Raw genomic sequence first — 22,331 nt, forward strand, 5'->3', positions numbered from 1 at the left:
CCATAGTTGCTGAGGGGAAAGAAGTCTCATTCTAACTTGTATTATAGTTGTGTTTGTCTCACAGCAAACTGCAAACTTCTTGACAACAAAAATCTTTTTCTGTTATATTTGTATCTCTAGAGCCTTACAGTGTTAGGGGTATAATGAAAGTGTGTTGAATTGAATAGGTAATGGTTTGCCTGAATTTCACATTTTCAGAGTATCTCACCATTCTTTTGGGTATAACTTGCAGTAAACTTTCATGTTGCTACAGACATACATATACATACATACACAGTTTAATGTATGTAAGAAAACAATCTTTTCTGTCATAGTAATAGTTAAGAGAAGCAATTTATTGGGATATTTATTTATTATCAACATTAGTCATTTTACATGAAAAATGTGACACAAAAATAAAATGAATCACTTTCGATGCAACCAAAATGATTCCTCTTATTTTTATGTATTTTACAGTACAGAGATTAGATCTTAGCATATGTTGTAAGAAACATTACAATTCATGTAGGAAACACCAAATTCATAAATGTAGGAAATTTAATATGCACAATGGGTTCAAATTACTAACCAAAATTTCTATTTGCTATCCTCAGCTAATTATTAATCATTTGTAAAGTTTAAAATCCTAACAATATAAAGAATTATGTCTAAATGTTAACAACAGTTAATTTATTTTTCATTGGACAGTTTCTTAGCCTGCGTTTCAGCAGGAGAGCGCTTGCTAAGGTGGATTCATAAGACAAGCTGGGTTATAGATTTTCACAGTTTCATCCCAAGCACAGTCAGCTACCTAGAAAACACAAGAGTTTAAGTTAGCAAAAACACTGATGTAGATAAATTTATTGAGATATTTTGAAATGGCAGCAAAACAGAAACCATTTCTGGTACCTATTTTGTCAACAGCAATATCTTTGAATACAAAGAACAAAGAGATAACTGTAATAAGAAAAAAGTTTTCCCCTCTCCACATACATTTCAAATACAGAAAATGCAGTTGGCTACACAGATAGCTGGGCTAATCTCTTAGAGTTCAAACAACTGATTGACAGAACGGCATTTCTAAAGCACCTCCTAGGAGCCAGGCACTATGTTAGGTGCTAGCAGTAGATACAAGGACAAACAACAAGGAGCCCTAATAAAGAAATGACCCGTGACCAGGAGCTTCCCCAGGCTGCCAAGAAAGTGTAGTTTGGTGGTTAAATTAATGATTTAACTTTATCTCAATTATGGCAAAGTCTCATTTTTCTTTTTCTATGTGTCTAATCTGAGACAGATTAAATAAAGGAACAAAACACGCCTTGTTTCCTCTACAGTGTGTCGGGCAGAAGTGCTAGGAAAGCCAGATGGCTCTCATTGTTCACCTTTCTGTTGTCTATTTACAAAGTTAAAAAATACCTTAGAATTTGCTTCTGCATTTTTGGTCCTACAGCTTTGGTGAAAAATATACATTCTGTATTGTATTTAGGATTACCTTCATTTTCCTAACACCATATTTGAACCAATGCATCTCCTTCTACTGCCTCATATTATATGTGCACTTTTTTCTTGTGTACTTGCAACTGTGGTCATCTGTGCTTTATATTTTACTCTACAAAATAAACAATTTATCTCCTCTCTCTTCTAATATTTCTCTTTGTATTCACAGTACAAAGCTTATGATATTTAGTTAACACTGACCATGCTTTATGTGTTATATAAAATATATTCTATATTATGTTTATTATATAAATATTATATGAAATTTTACTATATGCATGATATATGCACTGTTCTCTGTTCCTGGAATATTTTTTATCTTCAACAAGAAGTAGTATCATAAAAGCTGAAAGTAACATGGGAGATCTCCCAGCTGTGACAAATCTTATCATTTCCCTATTACAGCTTCAGAAATCAAAAACCCATTTAATTTAATCAAAATACATTAAGTTGGGAGGAATATGATATTAAACCAATAGCTTCCACTGATACAAAATCTAGACTTCAGATATCATCCATATCAATATTCCCATTTTACAAAGGAAATTTAGGCCTGGATGAATTGAACTGTCAATAAAATATAGAACTGATAGACTGGGAGGCAAGTCTAGGACTCGGGTCTCTTGAGTCCTATACTAGCTGCCTTTATTCTTAAAAAAGGGACAAAGACAAATTGACACAAGCTATTTAGAGAATTCATCATAACCTATTTTTCTAGCAACAAGCCACAGAAATCACAGCTACTTATCCCCGAGCTTTATGCACATTTTTCTTGTCCTTTCCCTATATGTGTGCCATTGATTATTATTATTTCACTAAGGAGATGAGAAACTGAGGCACAGTAAATAAATTACTCATCCAAGATTACTCAGAAATTCTAGTCTCTGATTTCTCTTTCAGTGCCTTGGACAAAGTAAATATTTGTTTGCTGACTGATTGAATTTAATAGCCCACCTTCTAGCTTCTTATATTAAAAAAAGATCAGTAACTAGGGAAATTTGTTAACATTCATAAATAAAGCCCTTGTAAGATATTACTATGAATGGATCATTCAAAATGAATGCAAATAACAACAAAATTTGGCAGGATTTCACTACAGTTCTTCTAATGGTGCTACAACTTTCTCATGAGAAAAAAAGTTACTTGAAATCACACTGAACCAAAAAATATCTTAGCTAGGCCATATCTAGCTCTGGCAAAAGGCTTTAGGAGGGTGGAAGGAAAGAAAGGAGCTAAGTGACTTGGATGAAGAAGTGAAAAAGAATGACATCTCTCTAAACAAACCAATTTTTCCTACATAAAATACTCTTGATCCCAAGTCTGAGAGAATGGCTAATGTCTACCTGAACTGGCACAGATTACTATCCATGTACAATTAAGGGAAATTTGTTATCTGCCTAACAAGCCTTGCAAGAAATAGGTGGGTGCCAGAAAGTCTGTCATCTCTGCAATGCTGGCTGTCCTTCAAGAAAGTCTGGACTGTAATCACTATGACTTTAACTAACCATGCAGATGAACACCACCAATGAACTTTCCATAGCAACAATGTGGAAGGGGATGTTGCTTGTCTTGCATTCCTGACTTCCATCCAATCATATTGTTTTCCATCATCTATGATACTTTGTAACTAATCATATTGTTTTATGTTTCCTGTTCTTTGTTTTTTTGTACTTCTAAAAACTTTGTGAAGGCTAGTAAGCCCCACCTCATGGTCTTTTGACTGACCAAGGAATTGAGAGATCCCTTTTAGTGGTAATTGCTAGCCTCACCAAAAAATTGAATATGCTCAGAACTTTCTGCATCAGTTTACCTTAATTTCAATCATATCACACTTAGCTGTTTTTCCATTCTTCCAATTTCCTCATTACACACTTGATAGGTTAGTTTAGCACTCTCATGAGCACTTTTTACATATACTTTGCTTCTTTTTGAGGATATATCAAATCACTGATTAATTAATACCAAAGTCATGGCTGGCAGTGGCTGTAGACATTTCAGCAGAAGTTTAACTAACATTTATTTTCTCACTAAACCACACCAATGACTTTGTACGCTTGGGCTTAGAGACCAAAGGACTTGCACTATACTTTGGGGACATAAGTATAACACAAAACTTTAGTTTTAAAGACAAACAATGAAAACATGCAGTGATGCATGGGACGCTCTTGACTCTACAATGGTGGGGTGAACAAGACTAGTGATGTCCCTAGGAGAATACCAGCCACTTCACAAACGTGCATGCTTCGCACCTCTCATGTTTTTTCTATACTGAGCATGACTGGGAATGTGTATAGTTGCCAGTGTAAAGATGAAAATAAGGTTACTAACAAAATCAAACAAATGCTTGAAATTGGGAAAGTTAAATAAATGAATGTTGAGAACTTACTGTATATCTGTATACATATGCACATATATGCATACACACATAAAAACATATACACACACAAGGACAAATTATTTAGATATCTTGGATATCAAAACTTTATCAAAAAAATCTGATTCAAAAGATTTTTTTCCTAATCAACTACTTCCCTTCTTACCCTAGGTGCATTAATTTGTCTGTACTTAAGTTTTTTAGCTTCAAGTAAATAATCTATTTTATCCTTTGTAATTGCCTCTAATTCTGGTTTGATTAAAGATACATCTCATATCCCTATTTATGAGAGGTGTATGATCTATTTCACTTCTAATTTTTTAGACTATAATCATTTCTTTAGCAGCTCTTTATATATTATGATCTGTAAAAGATGATTTTTAACATTTCTGCTTTCTATATATGTTTGGGAAGTTTTATGCATTGATACATGGTTCAATTTTCATAAAGGTGCCATGAAGATTTGAGGTATAACTAGTTATACTCCTTTCTAATCCCATTCAATGATCACCTATGGTCTCTCACATCTAATTTTTCTAAAATTCTATTTGAGTCCTTCAATTCTTTTTTGTTTATGTTTTTAGTTAGATTTATCTCGGTCTTGGAGGGGGTAAATTTAGGGCCTCTACTGTTTTTGCTATCTCTACTATTTTACTATCTATTTCTCCCTATAACTCATTTAACTTTTCCTTTAAGTATTTAAATCAGGGTAAGGGAACCTGTGGCCTTCTAGGTCCTCAAGTGTGGCCTTATGACTGAATCCAAATTTCACAGAACAAATACCCTTAATAAAAGAATCTGTTTTGTAAAATGTGGACTCAGTCAAAAGGCAGCACCCAAGGACCTAGAAGGTCACATGTGCCCTCAAGGCTAGAGGTTCCCCACACCCAATTTAGCTGCAATGCCACTAAGTGGACATATGTTTAATAGTGATATTTATTGTCTATGGTATCTTTTAACAAATTGCAATTTCCCTAAATATCTCTCTTAATTAAGTTTATTCTTGCTATTCCTTTGTCTAAGATCATTATTGTTCCCCATCTTTTTTTATTTTATTTCAGTTGCAGCATCACAGATTTTGCTCCAGCCCCTTATTTTAATTCTGTGTATCTTTCTGCTTCAAGTGCATACCTGGTAAACAAGATACTCTTTGGATTCTGATTTTCAACCCATTTTACTATCCTCTTCTATGTTATGGGTGAGTTTATAGATAATTATTAATTATTCATTTCCACATAATTCTATTTTCTTATATATATATATTTTTTCTCTTTTTTTTCCTGTCTCCTCCCCAGAGCATGGGGAGAGAGGAATAAATTCAGCACTGCTCTAGGCTTGGTGTAATCTTCTTCTGTAATCTGTATTTCTGTACTCAACTGAGTGTGTATTCTTCCCTCCTGGACCAAATCAGATGACACTGAAGTTCAAATGCTGCCTGCTTCCCCCATCTCTTCCTTCACATTTGTACAGATTTCTATTTGCACATCTAAATCATATGCAATAATTTTCCCCATCCTTCCTTTCATTTCCCCCTCCTTCCAGTATATTCATTTTCCTCTCCCTTTCCATTTTTCTTTTAAAATCATAAAAAACATAACAGAACTACTTTCAGGCTCTCCTCCAAATGGACTTTTTCTATGAACATTGATAATGACAGAAGTGTAAGGGAACATGTATATCTTCTTCCTACATTAGAATATAAATGGTTTATCCTCGTTTAGTCCCTTATGATTGCTCTTTCATGATGTTTGCCTTTTTATGTCTTAATTACTGTGTTGGCAATTCAAAGTTTTTATATACAGGTCTGGTCTTTTCGACAAAAATGCTTGGAAGTCCTTTATTTCACTGAAGTTCCATTTTCTCTCCTCTAGGATCATGCTCAGTTTTCCTGGGTAAGTTATTCTTGTTTGTAAGTCTATAGCTTTTACATTCTATAATACTGTACTCCAAGTAATACACTCCTTAACAGTGGTGGCTTCAAAGTCTTGCATGATCATGGCTCATTGGTACTTGAATTTTTTTCTTTGACCTGGAAGGTCTGGATTTTGGCTATAACATTACAAGAAGTCTTTATTTTTGGATTTGTTTAAGGAAGTGGCTAGTGGATCCTAGTTTTATTTTGTCCTCTGGTTTTAAAAGAATTGTTTTTTTAATTTTTATTATTTCTTGAAATATGATATGTAGGCTCTATTCTGTAGTCATGGCTTTCCAGCAGTCCAGTGATTCTTAAGAGTTTTCTCTATTTTCTAAATCAGTTGTTTTTGCTATGAGATATTTTATGTTTTCTTCTATTTTTTTTCAGACTGTTAATTATTATTTCTTGATGTCTCATGGAATCTTTAGGTCCATTCTAATTTTCAGGGAGGTGCAAAGTTTGAGTAAAGGGTTTTTTTTTTGTTTTTTGTTTTCCCTCTTGTTCCAAGCTGCTAATTCTTTTTGCAATTCTTCCTTATCTCATTTCTTTTTACCATTTTTTCCCCTCTAGTGACACAATTTGATTTTAAAAGTCAACTTTGGCTTTTTAAGAAACAAATAAACAATTCTTGTCCACACTGTTTCTGCCTCAGTTTGTCTTAGATCCATGATCAGGAAATGGTTAATGAATAATAGAACCCCCAGATGGTACCTGTTCTTGAATCCTGCATAAGTCTTGGGACCCCCGAACAGATCTGTAATCTCTTCTTGCCTTGGTGCACAGTTTCATCCTCCTGTCCAGTTCCCATTTCCAGTGTCCACAAAACTCTCTATATATTTCTGAATGCTGACCTCAACTGGAAATATGACTTGCTGTGATTTTTTTCCTTTGATTTCCCAATCAGAACTCAGTTTGGTAAATTTTTTGGATCTTCATTGGAGGGCTCAACTATACTTCTTCCTGCTCCTTTACCATCATGATTCTGCCTTCTCCCCAAATCTTCTGATGCTACATATTGTGGTATGAAGGTGACCTACAATTCTCAAATGGTATGCCAACTGGAATGAAAGCTCTACTACATCTTACAAACCTGAAAAGGCACTTTGAGTCTCTTATTTAAGGCTTATCTTAGCTAACTTCAGAGTATACTCATTATCAGGGAGTTAATTACCATTTGAAGAACTTTTCCAACTGTAAGAACTCATGAGGTTGTCTACCTAGTTGAGGAGAGATTATGATTTACAGTGGTTGACTAGGTACCCAAACTGATGAAACCACAGATTCTTTATCCTATGTTGATGATAAATTTAATTTTTCTACCAAATCAAATTTTCTTCCAGATAATGGGTAAAAATATCCATTTTTAATTCATGGATACATCAAATTATTTGCTGTTTGCTATAATCTTCCTGGGGGCATAGCAACTACCTGACAGTTGTCAATAATGGCAGACACTACAACCTGTACCTTGTTAAGATAACTTATTACCTTGGGGAAGAGAAGAAAATAGAAGTATGTGCCATTCATTACCTGAGTAGGGCTATGTAGACTTAAATCTAGCCCACATGTAAACTCTGTATGATGCTCCACTGTTTCTAGGAGAGGATCAGGATTCGAAAAGTTCCAGAATCTATTGACATAAACAAAAAAAATGATTCAAGTAGCTAAATTCACTTTTTAAAAAATTACTCTGAGCAATGTAGATTATTAACAATAAAGATAAAATTTCCAGATACCTAATATGAAGAGAAGTACAAATTAAGACAATTCCGAATTATACCCTTTAAATTGCCAAAGATGATATATGGAATAAAGAAAAGCCAAAGCTAGCTTGACTATGAAGACACCATTGATATAGCTGTGATCAGTTCCAAACAATCCTGTTATCAACTTAAGGTTTCACAAGAAAAGTAACCAGAGTGATTGTGCTGGAACAGTTCTGTAATTCCTATCACTATTAAATCCATTCATTCATAGTCTCATAGCTTTCTTGAGCTGCAGTAGACTAAACTAAGTAGGATCCTAAAAAAGTTCAGCATTAATATGGTGAGGGGCTGAGACCAGAAGGGTCAACAGATTAAGGAGGGGCAAAGCAGCCCAAGTCACAAATGGGGCAGGTTGAAGCTCCCACGCTAAGCAAAGTGCAACAAAAGAGATGAGTATTCAGGTTACACCTCCAGCCTGGGCAAGAGAGGAAGACTAATGTCAAAAACAAAACAAAACAAAAAAAAGTAATCAAACACTCATACTCTTTGACCCTGAGATTCCTCTTCAAGGTTTATACTCCACAGGAGTTAATTCCAGAAAGAATGGCCCCATATATGTAAAAAATTTTATAGCAGAACCCCCCCCCAAAAAAAAAATCCCCAAACTAGAAACAAAACAGATGCCTAACTGAGAGATGACTGGCTACACAAATTGTGGTACAGGAATATAATGGAATACTACTGAGCTTTAACAAACAGCAAATGTAAGGAATTCAGAAAAGAGAAGATTTGAACTGATGCAGAACAAGAAAGCAGAAACAGAACAATGTACACAGTAACTATAAAAACGTAAATAAAAAACAACTAAAAGCCATTAACATTCAGAATATATACAATGTCTAATTTTTTTATTCCAAAGAAATAATAACGATATATCTTTTTCTTTTTTTGTCAGACATGTGGGGGGGCTCTAGGTACAGACTGTTATATATGCTGTCATCATTTTCTCAAGTCTTAGTAATTAACAAAACAATAAATCAAGGCCTGATTTGTGGTGTTTACTGATTTCCAAGGTGTAAATGGTCACCTTGGAATTTTAACAATGGTAAAAGCAGGCTCTAGCATATCCCTGAGTATCATCCATGGACAGTCTACACTGGTAGCTACAAGAAGTCAAGAGAACCAAAGAAAGTTAGTTTCTATCTTTTTCTTTTTCTTGTTGGTTTTTTTTTCCTCTTTACTATTTTTCATCCATCTGATACAATCCGTCTTTATAACCTGACTAATGTGAAAGTATTTACATATCCTATACTTGACTGTATGCCGCCATGGGGGGAAGGAGGAGGGGAGAGAGAAGGACAGAATGTGAAACTCAAGGAATTGTGGAATTGAATCTTGTAAACTAAAAGCAAACAAACAAATCAATTTTAAAAAAAAGAAAGAAAGTTAGTTTCTGGAACTCTGGATACATTCCCTGTGGCAGTTTTACAAGAGAACAAGATGAGCAGGCATGGATGGAACACAATCTGCATTTAAAGAGTACATACATATATATGATCACAAGTCCACCTAAATTTTAAAGAAACCCTTCCAACTATGGATTACTATACAACTGCCAAGCTAAAAGTTTAAATGAGTTTTATTATCATTTGAAGCTTAAAACATAATTTTTACTAAGATTTTCAAATTCAATAATGTCCAAAACAGAATTCTCATTTTATAAATTAGCAAGCACAGAGAGAGAGGTTAAGTGACTAGCTTAAGGTAACAGTTTGTTGCAGAGTTGAGAGTAGACTCAGAGTCTACAATTCTCTCAATTATAAACTAATGCCTACCCAAAGGATTAGTCTGTAAAACACGGCCATTCTCTTTTACCTTTATAAATACCTCAGAATATCCTCTAAGGTGGTAGTTTTAATTTTTAGTTTTTCAGGAGCTGTGATAGGGTATGAATATACAAGAATTTATCTGTGAGATGAGTAGTTTCTGTTTTTACATTTTTGGTAGCAGAGTAAAACTATAAGTTTCCACAACTAAGAAACATGAGTTAAACTACAAAAACTTCAAAGACCCTTTCCAGTTCAAAATTTTATGATTTTAAATAAAATATTAATGCATTTTCACTAGACTGCAACCTCCTTGGGGATAAGGACCATGTCTTACTCATTCACTATGTAATATGCATAACACTGAGCACATAGTAAATATTCAATATGTACATTTAAAGTAATATCTAATAAATGAATTTCTTATGGACTGGCACAAACAAAATCTTATTTAATTTTTATTTTACCAGAAATGGAATTTTTAAAAAATAATCTTTCCTCTATGAATTTTTGTTTAATTATGACATTATCTTTTTGAGACAATATATTCCTTATAGTCTAGACTTCTATTTCATTCAATGTAAGAGACCAGCTAAGAGCACATTATTTTCATAGGCACACATTAAAAAAATCATATTTATCGTTTGAAGCTTGATAATCATAACATGTTACACCTCTATTTTATAAAGAAGAATGAAACTGCTTGCCACGGACAAAATGAAAGTTTATTTCTAAGTTAAAAGCTTTACTTAGCATTTAAAAAGAAAGTCTGACTCTAAAATATCCCATAAAAATACCACATTTTAACTTAGCAAGAAATACCCTGCCAAAAAAAAAAATCCAAAGCCACTCTATTACTTGTAACAAGGAAAACACTGAAAGTTCAGCAGATATGTCTGGGAACAGGGTAAACACATAAAACCAACAGTCTGAATTTATTTAACCTGTTGGTATTTTTTTCCTCAATAAATGCATAATGCATTCCTATTAAATTGTAAAAGGACTGTTGCTATAGATTATTTATTGTTGTTGGTACCAGAAGACAGTTAATAAGCAGGTCATTTACCAGATGACTAAGATTTATAAAACATTTTGAAATTTCACATTTGGAAACCTTCCTGTTCAAACAGATAACAGAACAAGTCTTTCTCAGAAATTGTAATAGTGGCCTCCTTTGTTTTTTCCATATATTCTTCTCTAGGGCAAGGTACAATAAGATCAAGATTTAATTTCCCAGACACTGTTATGAATTTTATAGGCAAAGGTAATTTGCATGCCCCATTGAATTTCCAAAACCAAATTATTCCTACACTAGGAAAGTATCTACTTTTTTAATAGAAGAATTTTTGCAAATGTTCTATCAGATCTCTGCTGAAAGGTAAGAATTTTGAGGTTTCTGACACATAAGAATAATATAAAGAGGAAAGATATATGTGTACGTATATATGTATAAAACATATATATTAAAGGAGAATAGCAAAATAATCTAATATTACATACAGATAAAGAAATAAACATTAAAATTAATATATGTTCTTTTAAAATACCCCAAAGTTTATGGTTTTATGTATATTTTTGAGTTTTTGATACTAAGTTTATAAAACTTGAAAACAAACTCTTACATAATTTCTGTCCCTTAGATTCTTAAATGAAATCTATAAGAACTTCAAGAATTGTGAAACTGAATTATTAGCTTATTGCATTATACTTTGATTTTCTTCAACAATAAGGAATATTATTACTTGTTTTGAGGTTAGATTCCTTAGTGTTTGTTTGCCTTAGTGAAATATTGACTAATAAGTCATTGCTGACCATAAGCAAAGTAAAACTTTACTGTCAAAAATTTCAGAGTTCATAGCTATTCTGAACCTCTTCTCTGCACCTTTCCCTGTCCTCTCAACAGAGGACCCTCAACTCATCCTTCACCAAAAATTTGAGGCTATTCACTACAACCATCTCTCTTCCCCTTCTCATCTTATATTCCCCTGACACCATTCTCCAAAATGTCCCTCACGCTAATCTTTGATGAAGAAGTTGCCATTCTAGTCAAGATCAATCCCAGTACATGATACCCTTTATTTTATCCCTTCCTGTTTTCACCAGCAGATTGCCCCTTCACCTCCCCTGTATCTCACTAATTCAATCTCTCCTTGTCTACTCGTTCCATCCCTGCTACCTACAAATATTTCCAAGTCTCCCATTCTTTTTGGAGGAAAAAAAAAGAAAACCTCCACTAAATCCTACCATCTTCACTACCATCCTTAATCTGTGTTCCCATTCTCAGCTAAACTATAGAAACGCTATCTCCTCAAAAAAAAAAAAAAGGAAAATAACCTATTTGTCAAAAATTATTTATAGCAGCTCTTTTTTTGTGATGACTAAGAATGGGAAATTGAGGGGATGCCCATCAATTCGGGAATGACTGAACAAGTTGTAGTATATGATTGTAATGGAATATTGCTGTGCTATGAGAAATGATGAGCAGGATGATTTCAGAAAAACCCATTAAGATTTTCACGAACTGATACAGAGAGAAATGAGCAGGAGAACATTGTACACAATAATAGTGATATTATACCAAAAACAACTGTGAATGACTTAGCTATTCTCAGGATTACAATGATCCAAGACAATTTTAAAAGACTCATGATGAAAAATACTATCTGCCTCCAGAGAAAGAATTGATGGCATCTGAATACAGACCAAAACATGCTATTTTCCCCTTCCTTCTTTTCTTTTTTCCTTCCTTTTTGAGTTCTTTTTTTCACAAAATTACTAATATGGAAATGTTTTACATGAGTGCATATGAATAAACTATATCAGATTGCCTACTATCTCAGAGAGGGGGAAGGGAATAGAGGGAGGGAAAGAATTTGGAAATCAAAATAAAATAAACACCAACAAATGTTAACAATTGCTTTTATATGTAATTGAGGAAAAATTAAATTTATTTTTTTACAAAGGCTATCTCCATTTGGTATCTCAACTTCCTTCCTTCTCACTCTTCTAAACTCTATAATCTGGCTTCTGTCATCATCACTGAACTAAAATTGTTCTCTCCAAAGTTAACAATGATCTTTTCAGGGCAGCCAGGTAGCACAGAGAGTAAGAGTACTGGCTCCAGTGTCGGGATGACCTGGAGATTGAATCCGGGCTCAGACACTTAGCACCCACCCAGAAACACCTGGCCATGTAACCTTGAGCAAGTTAACTTAACCCCAATTGCTTAGGGGCAGCCAGGTGGTTCAGCAAGTAAGCGCACTGGCTCCAGTGTTGGGATGACCTGTGGATCAAATCCCGGCTCAGATACTTAGCACCACACCCAGAAATAACTGGCTGTGTAACCTTGAGCAAGTTACTTAATCCCGATTGCTTTAAAAAAAAACAAACAATGATCTTTTCTCTGCTTTGGGGCAGAGAATGGATTTATTTTAAGCAGGCCAGTCTGGTTCATTTCCTATGCTATTATTATTTTCCTGGAGTCATGTGATGAGTCTTCACAATTCTAAGATTCGAGTAGTGTGGTACCAGAGGGAATGAATGAGTGGTTTGCCTTGCCAGGTGAGAATTCCAATGGGTCCAGAGTTCCTGGGATCATCCTCACTTCAAAGTGAGAAGCAGAAGATCAAGGGCAATTATGAAGGCATCTTGCAACCCTGTGTGACCATATGGGCACATACACAGATACATACACACAAAGGCAAAAGAAACAATTAAAGTAGAAATCTCTTGCCCAAGAATGTACATGACTTTGAAATTTGCCAGTCCTAAAGGTCCTAGGGAGAAGACTGGGGAGGCCTCAGCCCAGACCTTTGATTACTCTTTATAATAATAGCAGGAATAAACAAAAATTTTATCTATTACAAGGAAGCTCTTCCCTCATTTTAAAAAAGACACTCTATTTGCAAAAATGACGCTTTAATTACCAAAACAAATGGCATTTGTCAATACTCACCCCTTTTAAAAATCTCTTTTTCATCACATAACCCTGCTGACCACCTTCTCCTCTTGAATACTCTGTCCTCTCTTGCATTTTGCGACTCTGCTCTTTCTCGACTCTTACTTGTATGACTACTCTTTTCTCATTCTACTTTACTGTTTCTTCATCTCTTTCACGCCCCCTAAATAGGGTGTTTCCCAAAGCTTTCCTGGGCCCTCTTATCTTCTCTCTCAATATCCTCACTTGATGATTTCATCAGCTCCCATGAGTTCAATTATCTCTAAGTACATAACTACAGAAATAAATACACATATACACATGTCTCTTAGTTTCTCCTAAGCTCTAGTCATAACATCTCCAACTGCCTTAAACATAGGCATCTCAAACTTAACATGTCTATAACAGAATCTTCCTCCCTAACTCCTCACTCCTCCTCCCACCACTCCAATCTTTCCATTTCTATCAAAGGCACCACAATTGTTTTGATTCTGCATGTTAGGGTCACCCTTGACTCTTCTTTCTTATTCATTCCATACATCCATTACCAAGTCTGATTGTTTCTAAGTCTACATCATCTCTTGAAACCACTCCCTTCTAAAATCTGCCACACTTCCTAGTCTGCTCCAGCATGCTGCCACTGTTGGTATCATCACTTCTTTGCAGAATCACCCATCCTTCACCCTTGGGTCCATCTGTGACATCAAAGGTCTTAGACTATGATAGGTCAGCTCATGCTTTATTTGTACTTCTTTACCCACTCTGCTACCACGTGCAATCTGCCCCCATTAGAATTTAAGCTACCTCTGGAAAGGGGCTGTTAAATTTTTTGTCTTGTGCCTAGTGACTAGAAAAGTGCCTGGTATACATTGATACATGTTTGTTAATTGACTGAGTGTTATGGAAAATAATAGAAATTATTCCCAAACTACATGTTTTGTGCAAATATAACAGGTATGAAATGGATTCCCTTATGAAGGAATTCTCTGTCACTGGAGGTATTCAGTCAGTAAGGTGACGTTGACTCATAAATAAGAGATTTGTAAAAAAGATTCCTTCATTGGGAAGAAGACTACATTGAATTTTAATTCAATTAATTAAAGACTAATTGAATTTTGAGTCAAAATACCTAGATCTGAATCCCTGCTCTGACACTTAGTACCTAAGTAACTCGAGTTAAGTTATAACCTTTCTGGGGCCCAGTTATATTTAAAATGAAGCAGTTGGACTAGAGATCTCCTGGAGTCTCATCTGGCTCTACATCTTTAATACTATGATTTCTAACCTTCCCTTTAAAAATATGTTCTAGAATTTTGCCAGGAATTAAAGTTAAGCTCCTTTTCCTATTGTTTGTAGAACCCATTCTCTTTTTTCAAAATTGGTATGTTTACTTTATTTAGTCCTAAAGCACCTCTCCTGTACTCCATCATCTTTCAAAGATGACTAACAGTGGCTCAGCAATCATATCTGCTAGGTCTTTTAGTACCCTGGGATGACAAATTCACCAAGGGCTCATTGCTTTCTATCTCCTTCTGTTTATGTTCATTGCATGAAAATAACAGCAAAACCTTTTTTCATTATCATTTCTAAGAAAAAACTAAATCCTCTTCTCATATTTGAAGAGTTAGGTCTATGCTTGTCAAAATGCATAAACTCATTTTGTATCAGATTAATTATTTTAGTCAACTGGTCAAAAAGTGCTTATTAAATGTTTGCTGAGTATTAAGTGTTATAGATACAAAGAGCAGACACAATGCCTTCTCATAGAGAGCTCATATTCTAATGGGAGAGATAATGTGCAAATGACTATATACACACATGTCACAAACACATATAAAACATATATACACACACAAGATATATACAGCACAAATGGAAAATAATCTCAGATGTAAAGGACTGAGGTAGAGGTGGGGGACCAGGAAGTAACTCCTTCCTGTAGGTGAGATTTGAGCTAAGTCTTGAAGGGAGTCAGGGGAGCTAGGAAGTAGAGGGGAGGAGAGAGAATATTCCAAGGTACAGGGACTGGCAATAAAAAAGAAGAGAGTTGATATGTCAAGTGTAAGGGACAGAAAATAGCTGAGTATAACTGGATCATAGGAGGAGTAGAATCAAGCATAAGATACTCTGAAAGACTGTGGAGTACTGAAAGAAGAGAGGTGGATTTTATATTTGATCCTAGAAGAAATAGGGAGCTGCTTTATTGATTGGGGGGAAGATGGCGGTGACATAGTCAGAACTGCATTTTAGAAAAATCATTTTGACAGCTGAATGTAGGACGGACTGGAAAGGAGAAAGACTTAAACAAGGTAGACTAGAAGACTATCCCAATAGTTCAGGAATGAGGTGACAAAGGCTTTACAAATAGAGAGGATTTTATATAAAGGATGTTTTAAATATAAAATTATAAAATTTGATTAGATACACAGGGTGTCTGTAAGTGAGGAGTCAAAAGTAGGATTGGGAGGGGTCAAGTCTGGAGACTGAAAGGAGATTGGTGCCCTCAATAGTAATAGGGAACTTCAGAGAGGGACATATTTGGAGGGAAAGTTAATGAGTTCTGTTTTGGACATGTTGAGCTTGATAATTTAAATAATAAATCAAATTCATTAACAATTATATGTTTAAAAGTTCGCTGTCAGTTTTCAGTTCAACACTATCTTACACAGGGTTTTCCTGAAAAGACTTTTCACCAAGAAGAAATTCATTTTCACAAATATATGAACATAGTCAATACAAGTAGTCTTAGCCTTTGGGACACATATAAAAAGTTCATATGTTAGTAGGTTGTTTGAGATTTATGACATTTTCCCCACAGAAATGTTATAAATGAAAGGTTCCCGGGTTAGTCCATGAAATCAATTTGATCTATAATATAAATGAATCACAGCACCAGCATTATTTGTGTACATTCTGCACCCTAGGAGCAACAGACTATGAGATACAAGAAGTGGACAAGAAATGCCAGTAATGTGTTATTCCCTAACCTTTGCAGAGGTATTTGTACTGTTCACAGAATTCTTATAAATCCACATTGGGTTGGTCATTTGTAGAATTTTAGGCAACCTAACAAAATGAAGTAGGAAAAAAATCAGGCAAAAAACTCTAAGATATTTTTGGACAGGGACTTCAATACATGGAAGCGACACAGAGACAGTATTGCTCTGCTTTTTATCTCACCTTCCCTTTTAGGACTTCTAAACCTTCCATTTTCTAAAAGCTCTAAATTTTGTTTTTGCTTTTCCATAACAGCTTCCCTGAAACTAGAGGCAATAACTCACTTGGGTGGAGTGTTTGTGGTGAGGTAAGGGTGGAGGAAGAAGGTGAAGCATGGCAGATCAGGCTGTGTATTTATATTGTGTAAGTATTTGTAGGAGAGGTACTGCCTGCACTCTGAAAACAATAGGGCTGAAACTATTTTAGGAAATATATTTTAAGTTGCCCCAAAGTTTAAAAATATTCTGAATCGTTAAAGAAAAATGTTCTTTTAAGATTCTACAATAGAGATCAGTTCTGTATAGAGAGACCTTCAAGGTTAACAACTGTCCATAAGTGTCGATACCATTAAATTACAGAAGAATTGCAATCTTATGCATCTTTAATGGTAATTTAAAGTCTATAACATTTTAAACTTTGACTAAATAGCTTATTATCAAAAATTTCAAGGTAAATGCAACTTAAACAACAGAACCAAGAATTTTAAGTGAACCAAGAACTATACATTATAGCTATATGCTTTCAAGATAATTTACTTCCTCCTGGTTTCACCCTTAGTGACCCAAGAATTACTTTAAGGCTATTCACACAATGGTCCTTAAGCACCAGTGAACAGAAGTTAAGCACTTAATTTCTTTTTTACAGGAAGGAATTAGGAGTCTGTAATTAAGGGATCAAATAAAATGCATCATTTCTAAATGGAATGGTATATTTGGTTGTTGGATTTTTTTTGACCATGAAGTATATGAACATGGTGCCTTTTTGTCTCTCTACTGACAAAATAATTCAACATTTAAGATATATCATAGCAAATAAATGTACTGAACAGACCTCTGTCTACTTAAAAACATTACAGAATTCTAGGGCCAAGATATTTCATTCAAGTAGCAGTTGCAGAGAGACAAAGTAATCAGAGGAAGATATCTTGATTGCATTGCTTTTTGCATTCTGTCTCTATGACTTTGTGATTTACCAAATGAACAAACAATATAACTAAAAAAATAAAAATAAAAAAGCATTTTCAGAAGTCATGCTAAAGTTATTTTGTACTTCACTGCAAAGCAACGATAGCGGACTACACTAATACCACTGAGACTATGCCAACAGATGAGCTCAGTTAATAGTTTGAAAATTGTTATTTGAGAAACCATCTCTTTTCATCCATATCTTTCTCCACTTTTAGCTCTTTTTAAGGACAATATACATTGTTTCTTCTTGAATCTAATGCTGACAAGAATTAGATGCCATGACAAAAATTTTGGCTTATTATCTCATTTGTGTTTTAATTAATGTGTAGTATAGGGGGTGACTGGTGGCACAGTGGACAGATACAGCACTGGCCCTGGAGTCAGGAGGACTTGAGTTCAAATTTGACCTTCAATACTTACCCAGCAGTGTGACCCTGGGCAAGTCGCTTAACCTCAATTGCCTCCAAAAACAAAACAAAAATAATATGGAGTATATTACGATTATAATAATCAGAATTTGCATTGTTTGAATCTGATGGTTTATAACAAAGTTTTCATTAATAGTATTACTCTTCTCTCAAATCACAAGATGAAAAATGACTAGACCAATTACTATGCCAACTCACTAGAAAGGTGAGTGGTGCAATTGAAGAAGCACTGTATTTGAAGTCAGAGGACTTGAGTTTTAATTCCAGCCCTGGCACTTGTTATTTTTGTGGCCTTGGGCAAGTCACTTAACCTCTCTAAGCCTCAGTTTCCTCATCTGTAAAAAAAAATGAACTGCATTTATTGACTTCTAAGGTCCCTTCCAGGTTTAAATCTATGATCCTAGTCAAGTTATTAACTTAGAGAAATAAATATTAACATAGGTTGGAGCCATTCTAATTAAATATCTTAATTATGTTTAAATTCAAAAGATGTTAATTTATCAAATTTTCAAAAAGGTCTAGTGTAAATAGCTACTTTAAACTATTAGATAAGAACATGTTTATTATATTAACTTCATCTCAGAGATAAAAGAATAAAACATGTTGCATACAAAGAAATACATGCTTTTTCTCTCTTATAGCAAAGCATAAGTCCTAGGTTCCATAGCTTACATTACCTGGCTTCACTCCACTTCCCTGGACTTTATTGATAGGAACTATTTTTACTTTCACTTAGATATGGAAGAGAGGTATTTCAATACAGCTAAATACTCCAGGTATACTTTCAATTTAGCAGAGATTTATTCTACCATACCATATCCTTTACTTGATACCTAGTGGGTTGGAAAGGTATCAAATATGGCCATTTTCCCATAATGCCATTCTGGATTAAAGCCAGTTCCAGATCCTAGTGATTCACTAGGAATGGCCAAGGAGCTACTCTGATCTATAGTCATTTCCACTGAGCTATTGGCTTAAGGACACCCTAGGAAGTTGGAGGATCTCTGGTGGGTGGGTTCTTCTAGGGCTCCAACAACTGCTTTAATTGACACTGCACTGTTAAGACCTTTCTCAATTCATCTAATTTTGGCTTTTTGTAATGAAAATCTCTACTTATCATAAAAAAACATGATTCATGATTATTATTTCATTACTTGAGAGGTGTAGCATGGCATAATAGATCGAGAGTTGGCCTAAAAGCCAAGACCACCTGTATACAAGTGCTACTTTTTACACATACTGATTATATGAATGTTGGCAACTTACCACAAGACCCCCTGGCAACCCTCTAAGTGTATGAACATAACAATTACTAAAGTAAGAGATCCAAACATAAAATTTCTAACTTGAAGAAAACTTTTTTTTTTCCCTGAAGAAAAGAGAAGAGGGACAGCAAAATGACAAAACAATATTCTGGCCTAATAAATACTGTGTATTTATTTATAAGACAAAACTCTGAGGCAATCTTGTTAAACTGGTAAAAAAAATCATAAATCAGAAAATAGCTACTTGTTAACATAGAACACAAAATTAATTTTTGTGTATAATGGAATAATTTACATGTTTTATCATGGCATAATACAGAAAGTGCTTGACCTACAATCAGGAGAGATTTGATTCAATCTAAACCTTAACATCTACATGACCTTGGCCAAGTCATTTAACCTCTCTGAGCTTCAGTTTCCTTATCTATAAAATGGAGCTAATAATACATTTAGTGCCTAGCTCACAAAATCATTGTGAAGATCAAATGAGATAAGAAATGTAAATCACTTTGAAAGCATTAAAATGCTATATATAAAAGGCCACTATTACTATTATGAAAATTAAAACAGCATAAAATACTTTTAATGCTGAATATTAAGAACCTATCTATCTATACATCTCAGTCAAAATGTACTGGTTAATTTTTTTTAAGTGAAACTTTCACAGGATCAATGTTTTTGAGATTTTTGGCTTTGTTCCATTATCATAACCATTAAGTCTAACAACTATACCACAAAATCCAAACAGTGCATTAATAAATCAAAGAAAACCATTAGACTTCAGTTTTTATGGATGCAGTCTCTGCAGCAAAGGATAAATCATGACTTGCTTAAAGATTTTTGTAGAACTCATCTTCTCTGCTAGAAATATGCATGAGGAAGATGCAGGCCAGAGGAGTTCATGGTGGTAAGAAGAAATAATATAAGTTCTGTTTACCATATACTGGCATAAGTTCAAGGGCCATTAAAGGATAAAAAAATTGCAATCAGATATGTAGTTAAGGAGAAACAAAACAGAATATGCTAGATGTAGGAGTAGCAATATGTATACATGGAGAAGTAGCAGTAGATAAAGGCCTGGCCATGGCACTCTGAAGACTGGAATTCAAGTTCTGTTTTTGTATACTGTGTGACCCTGTGATTATTTAACCTTTTAGTGACCCCTGACCTAACATATGGTCACAAAGACTTTAATAATGCATTCATACATACACACACACACACAAACTGCATGTGATATATGGTCAGAAGATGACATATGTATTATAAAATATATTGTACCCAGAAATACTCCCCTGTACATTTTCTTGGGAGTGGGAGATCTATACTTGGGATTTCATCAACGTAGGGAATTCATCATGTAGAAACTTCCTTTTGATTCAGACTAGCAACTTTCCATAACATATAATGGCAGAGCAGAAAGGTCCTTTCACATTGATGGCTGTATGCTGACTTACCCCACCCCTTTCTCCAGGAAGGAAATACAGTCAGTCAATAAACATTTATTAAGCACCTACTATGTGTCAGGCACTGTGCCAAGTGTTAGGAACATAAAGGCAAAAGATGGGCCATGCTTTCAAGGAGTTCACAGTCTGATGCAAAAACATGCAAAAAATTATGTACAAACCAGATATATAAAGGATAAGCTAGAAATAATTAAGAGAGAAAGGCACTAGAATTAAGGGAGATCGGGAAAATATCCTGTAGAAGGTATAATTTTGGCTGGGACTTAAAAGGAAGCAAGAAGGCAGAGGTGAGGAGAGAGAGAATGGATTAGGAGATGGAGTGTCTTGTTTAAAGAACATCAAGGAAACCAGTGTCACAGGTGTAGTGTACTTAGGAGTGAGGAGGGACATAGTTTGTAAGATATAGGAAGACTAGAATGGTAGGGGAGAGATCAATTATGAGGGCTTTCAACACCAAACAGAAGAAGTTATATCTGATCCTGGAAGTGTTTGGGAACCACTAAAGTTTCCTCAGTAAGTGGGGTGACAAGGTCAGAATTGTACTAGCAAGAAAGGGAGGAGGGACAGCCTGATAGACCTACTTCCTGCTGGACCCACTGGAGATCTGGGCTTGGTGAGTGGGTGGGATGGGATGGTAAGGGCAGCTCAGGGTTCCTGCTGGATGGAGACCCATACCTGACCAGGTCTGGGGCACAATACTGGGAGCCTACAGATGTTTGTTTCTCACAGGGCTGGGAGAAAAGGTGTAAAGAAAGGAAAGGAAAAGAGTACTCCAGATAGAGTTTTGGGATAAACCTCCAAATGAGAGCACAATATGAAAAATGACCCAGAAAAGGAGACTGAGAAGTGCTATCATATAGGTAAGAAAAGAACCAAGAGAAGGAAGCATCATGAAAACCCAGCGAGTCAAAAGTAATCAGGAAGACAAAGGCATCAAATGCTACAGAGAAGTCAAGAAGGATGAGGACTAAGAAAAGGTCAGAAGATTTGTCAATTAAGGAACTACAGATACTTTTGGAAAGAAGAGTATTAGCTGATTGAGATAATCAGAAACCAGACTGCAAGGGGCTGACCAGTCAGTGAGAGGAAAGAAAGTAGGGGTAACAATTGTAAACAACTTATTCTAGAGGTATGACTGATATGAAGAAGAGAAATAGGTCAGCTTGTGGAGATACTAGGATCAAGTGAAACATTTAAAAATTTATTATTTTTAAATTCTGAACTTAATAAACCAAATAAAATAGGTAAAATACACACCATTCAGGAATACACTGAATTGTTATAATGCTTTTAAGGCATATAACATATATAAGTTCAACATGTAACTTTCAAAGATGTCCTGATTCACTGTGATTCCTTCTGGTCTTCCTTTGATCTCATTTAGGAGTTGGGGGAACACTTTATTTTTCTTCCACCTCTCCCCAACTCCATCCAGCAAATAAAAAAAATAGTAAAACCTATATAATAAATATTCAGTCAAGCAAAACAAATTCCTGTACTAGTCAAATCTAAAAATGTTTTTCACACTGCATTGTGAGTCTATATTCTCTGTTAAAAGATGGCAGTGCATTTCATTGCTGTTACTTTGGAATTGTGGATAGCCATTAGAATGATCAGAATTCCTTTAAGTCTTTCAAAGTTATTTTTTTACACTGTTGTTACTTATATAAATTGTTCTTTGGGTTTTCTCATTTCATTATACATCAGTTCATACAAGTATTTCCATGTCTCCTTGAAATTGTCTTTTCCCTTAT

The 22,331-nt window shown here is 34.8% G+C and overlaps 1 protein-coding gene across 1 annotated transcript in view; it reads right to left on the reverse strand.

The window, feature by feature from the left end:
- Positions 1–301: 301 nt before the first annotated feature.
- PEX7 (peroxisomal biogenesis factor 7) overlaps positions 302–22,331 on the reverse strand; it is a 73,631-nt gene continuing 51,601 nt past the window's right edge. The window contains exons 9-10 of the mRNA XM_069077284.1: positions 7,296–7,395; positions 302–790 (exon numbers count right to left, since the gene is read on the reverse strand). Of these exons, the coding sequence (XP_068933385.1) occupies positions 722–790; positions 7,296–7,395 (169 nt within the window). The 3' untranslated portion in view covers positions 302–721. The remainder of the gene's footprint in view (positions 791–7,295; positions 7,396–22,331) is intronic.

The sequence above is a fragment of the Petaurus breviceps genome, unplaced genomic scaffold (assembly GCF_028583685.1).
Source record: "Petaurus breviceps papuanus isolate PSGF00001 unplaced genomic scaffold, PetGlider_PUasm1.0 90977, whole genome shotgun sequence".
NCBI classification, from domain to species: domain Eukaryota; kingdom Metazoa; phylum Chordata; class Mammalia; order Diprotodontia; family Petauridae; genus Petaurus; species Petaurus breviceps.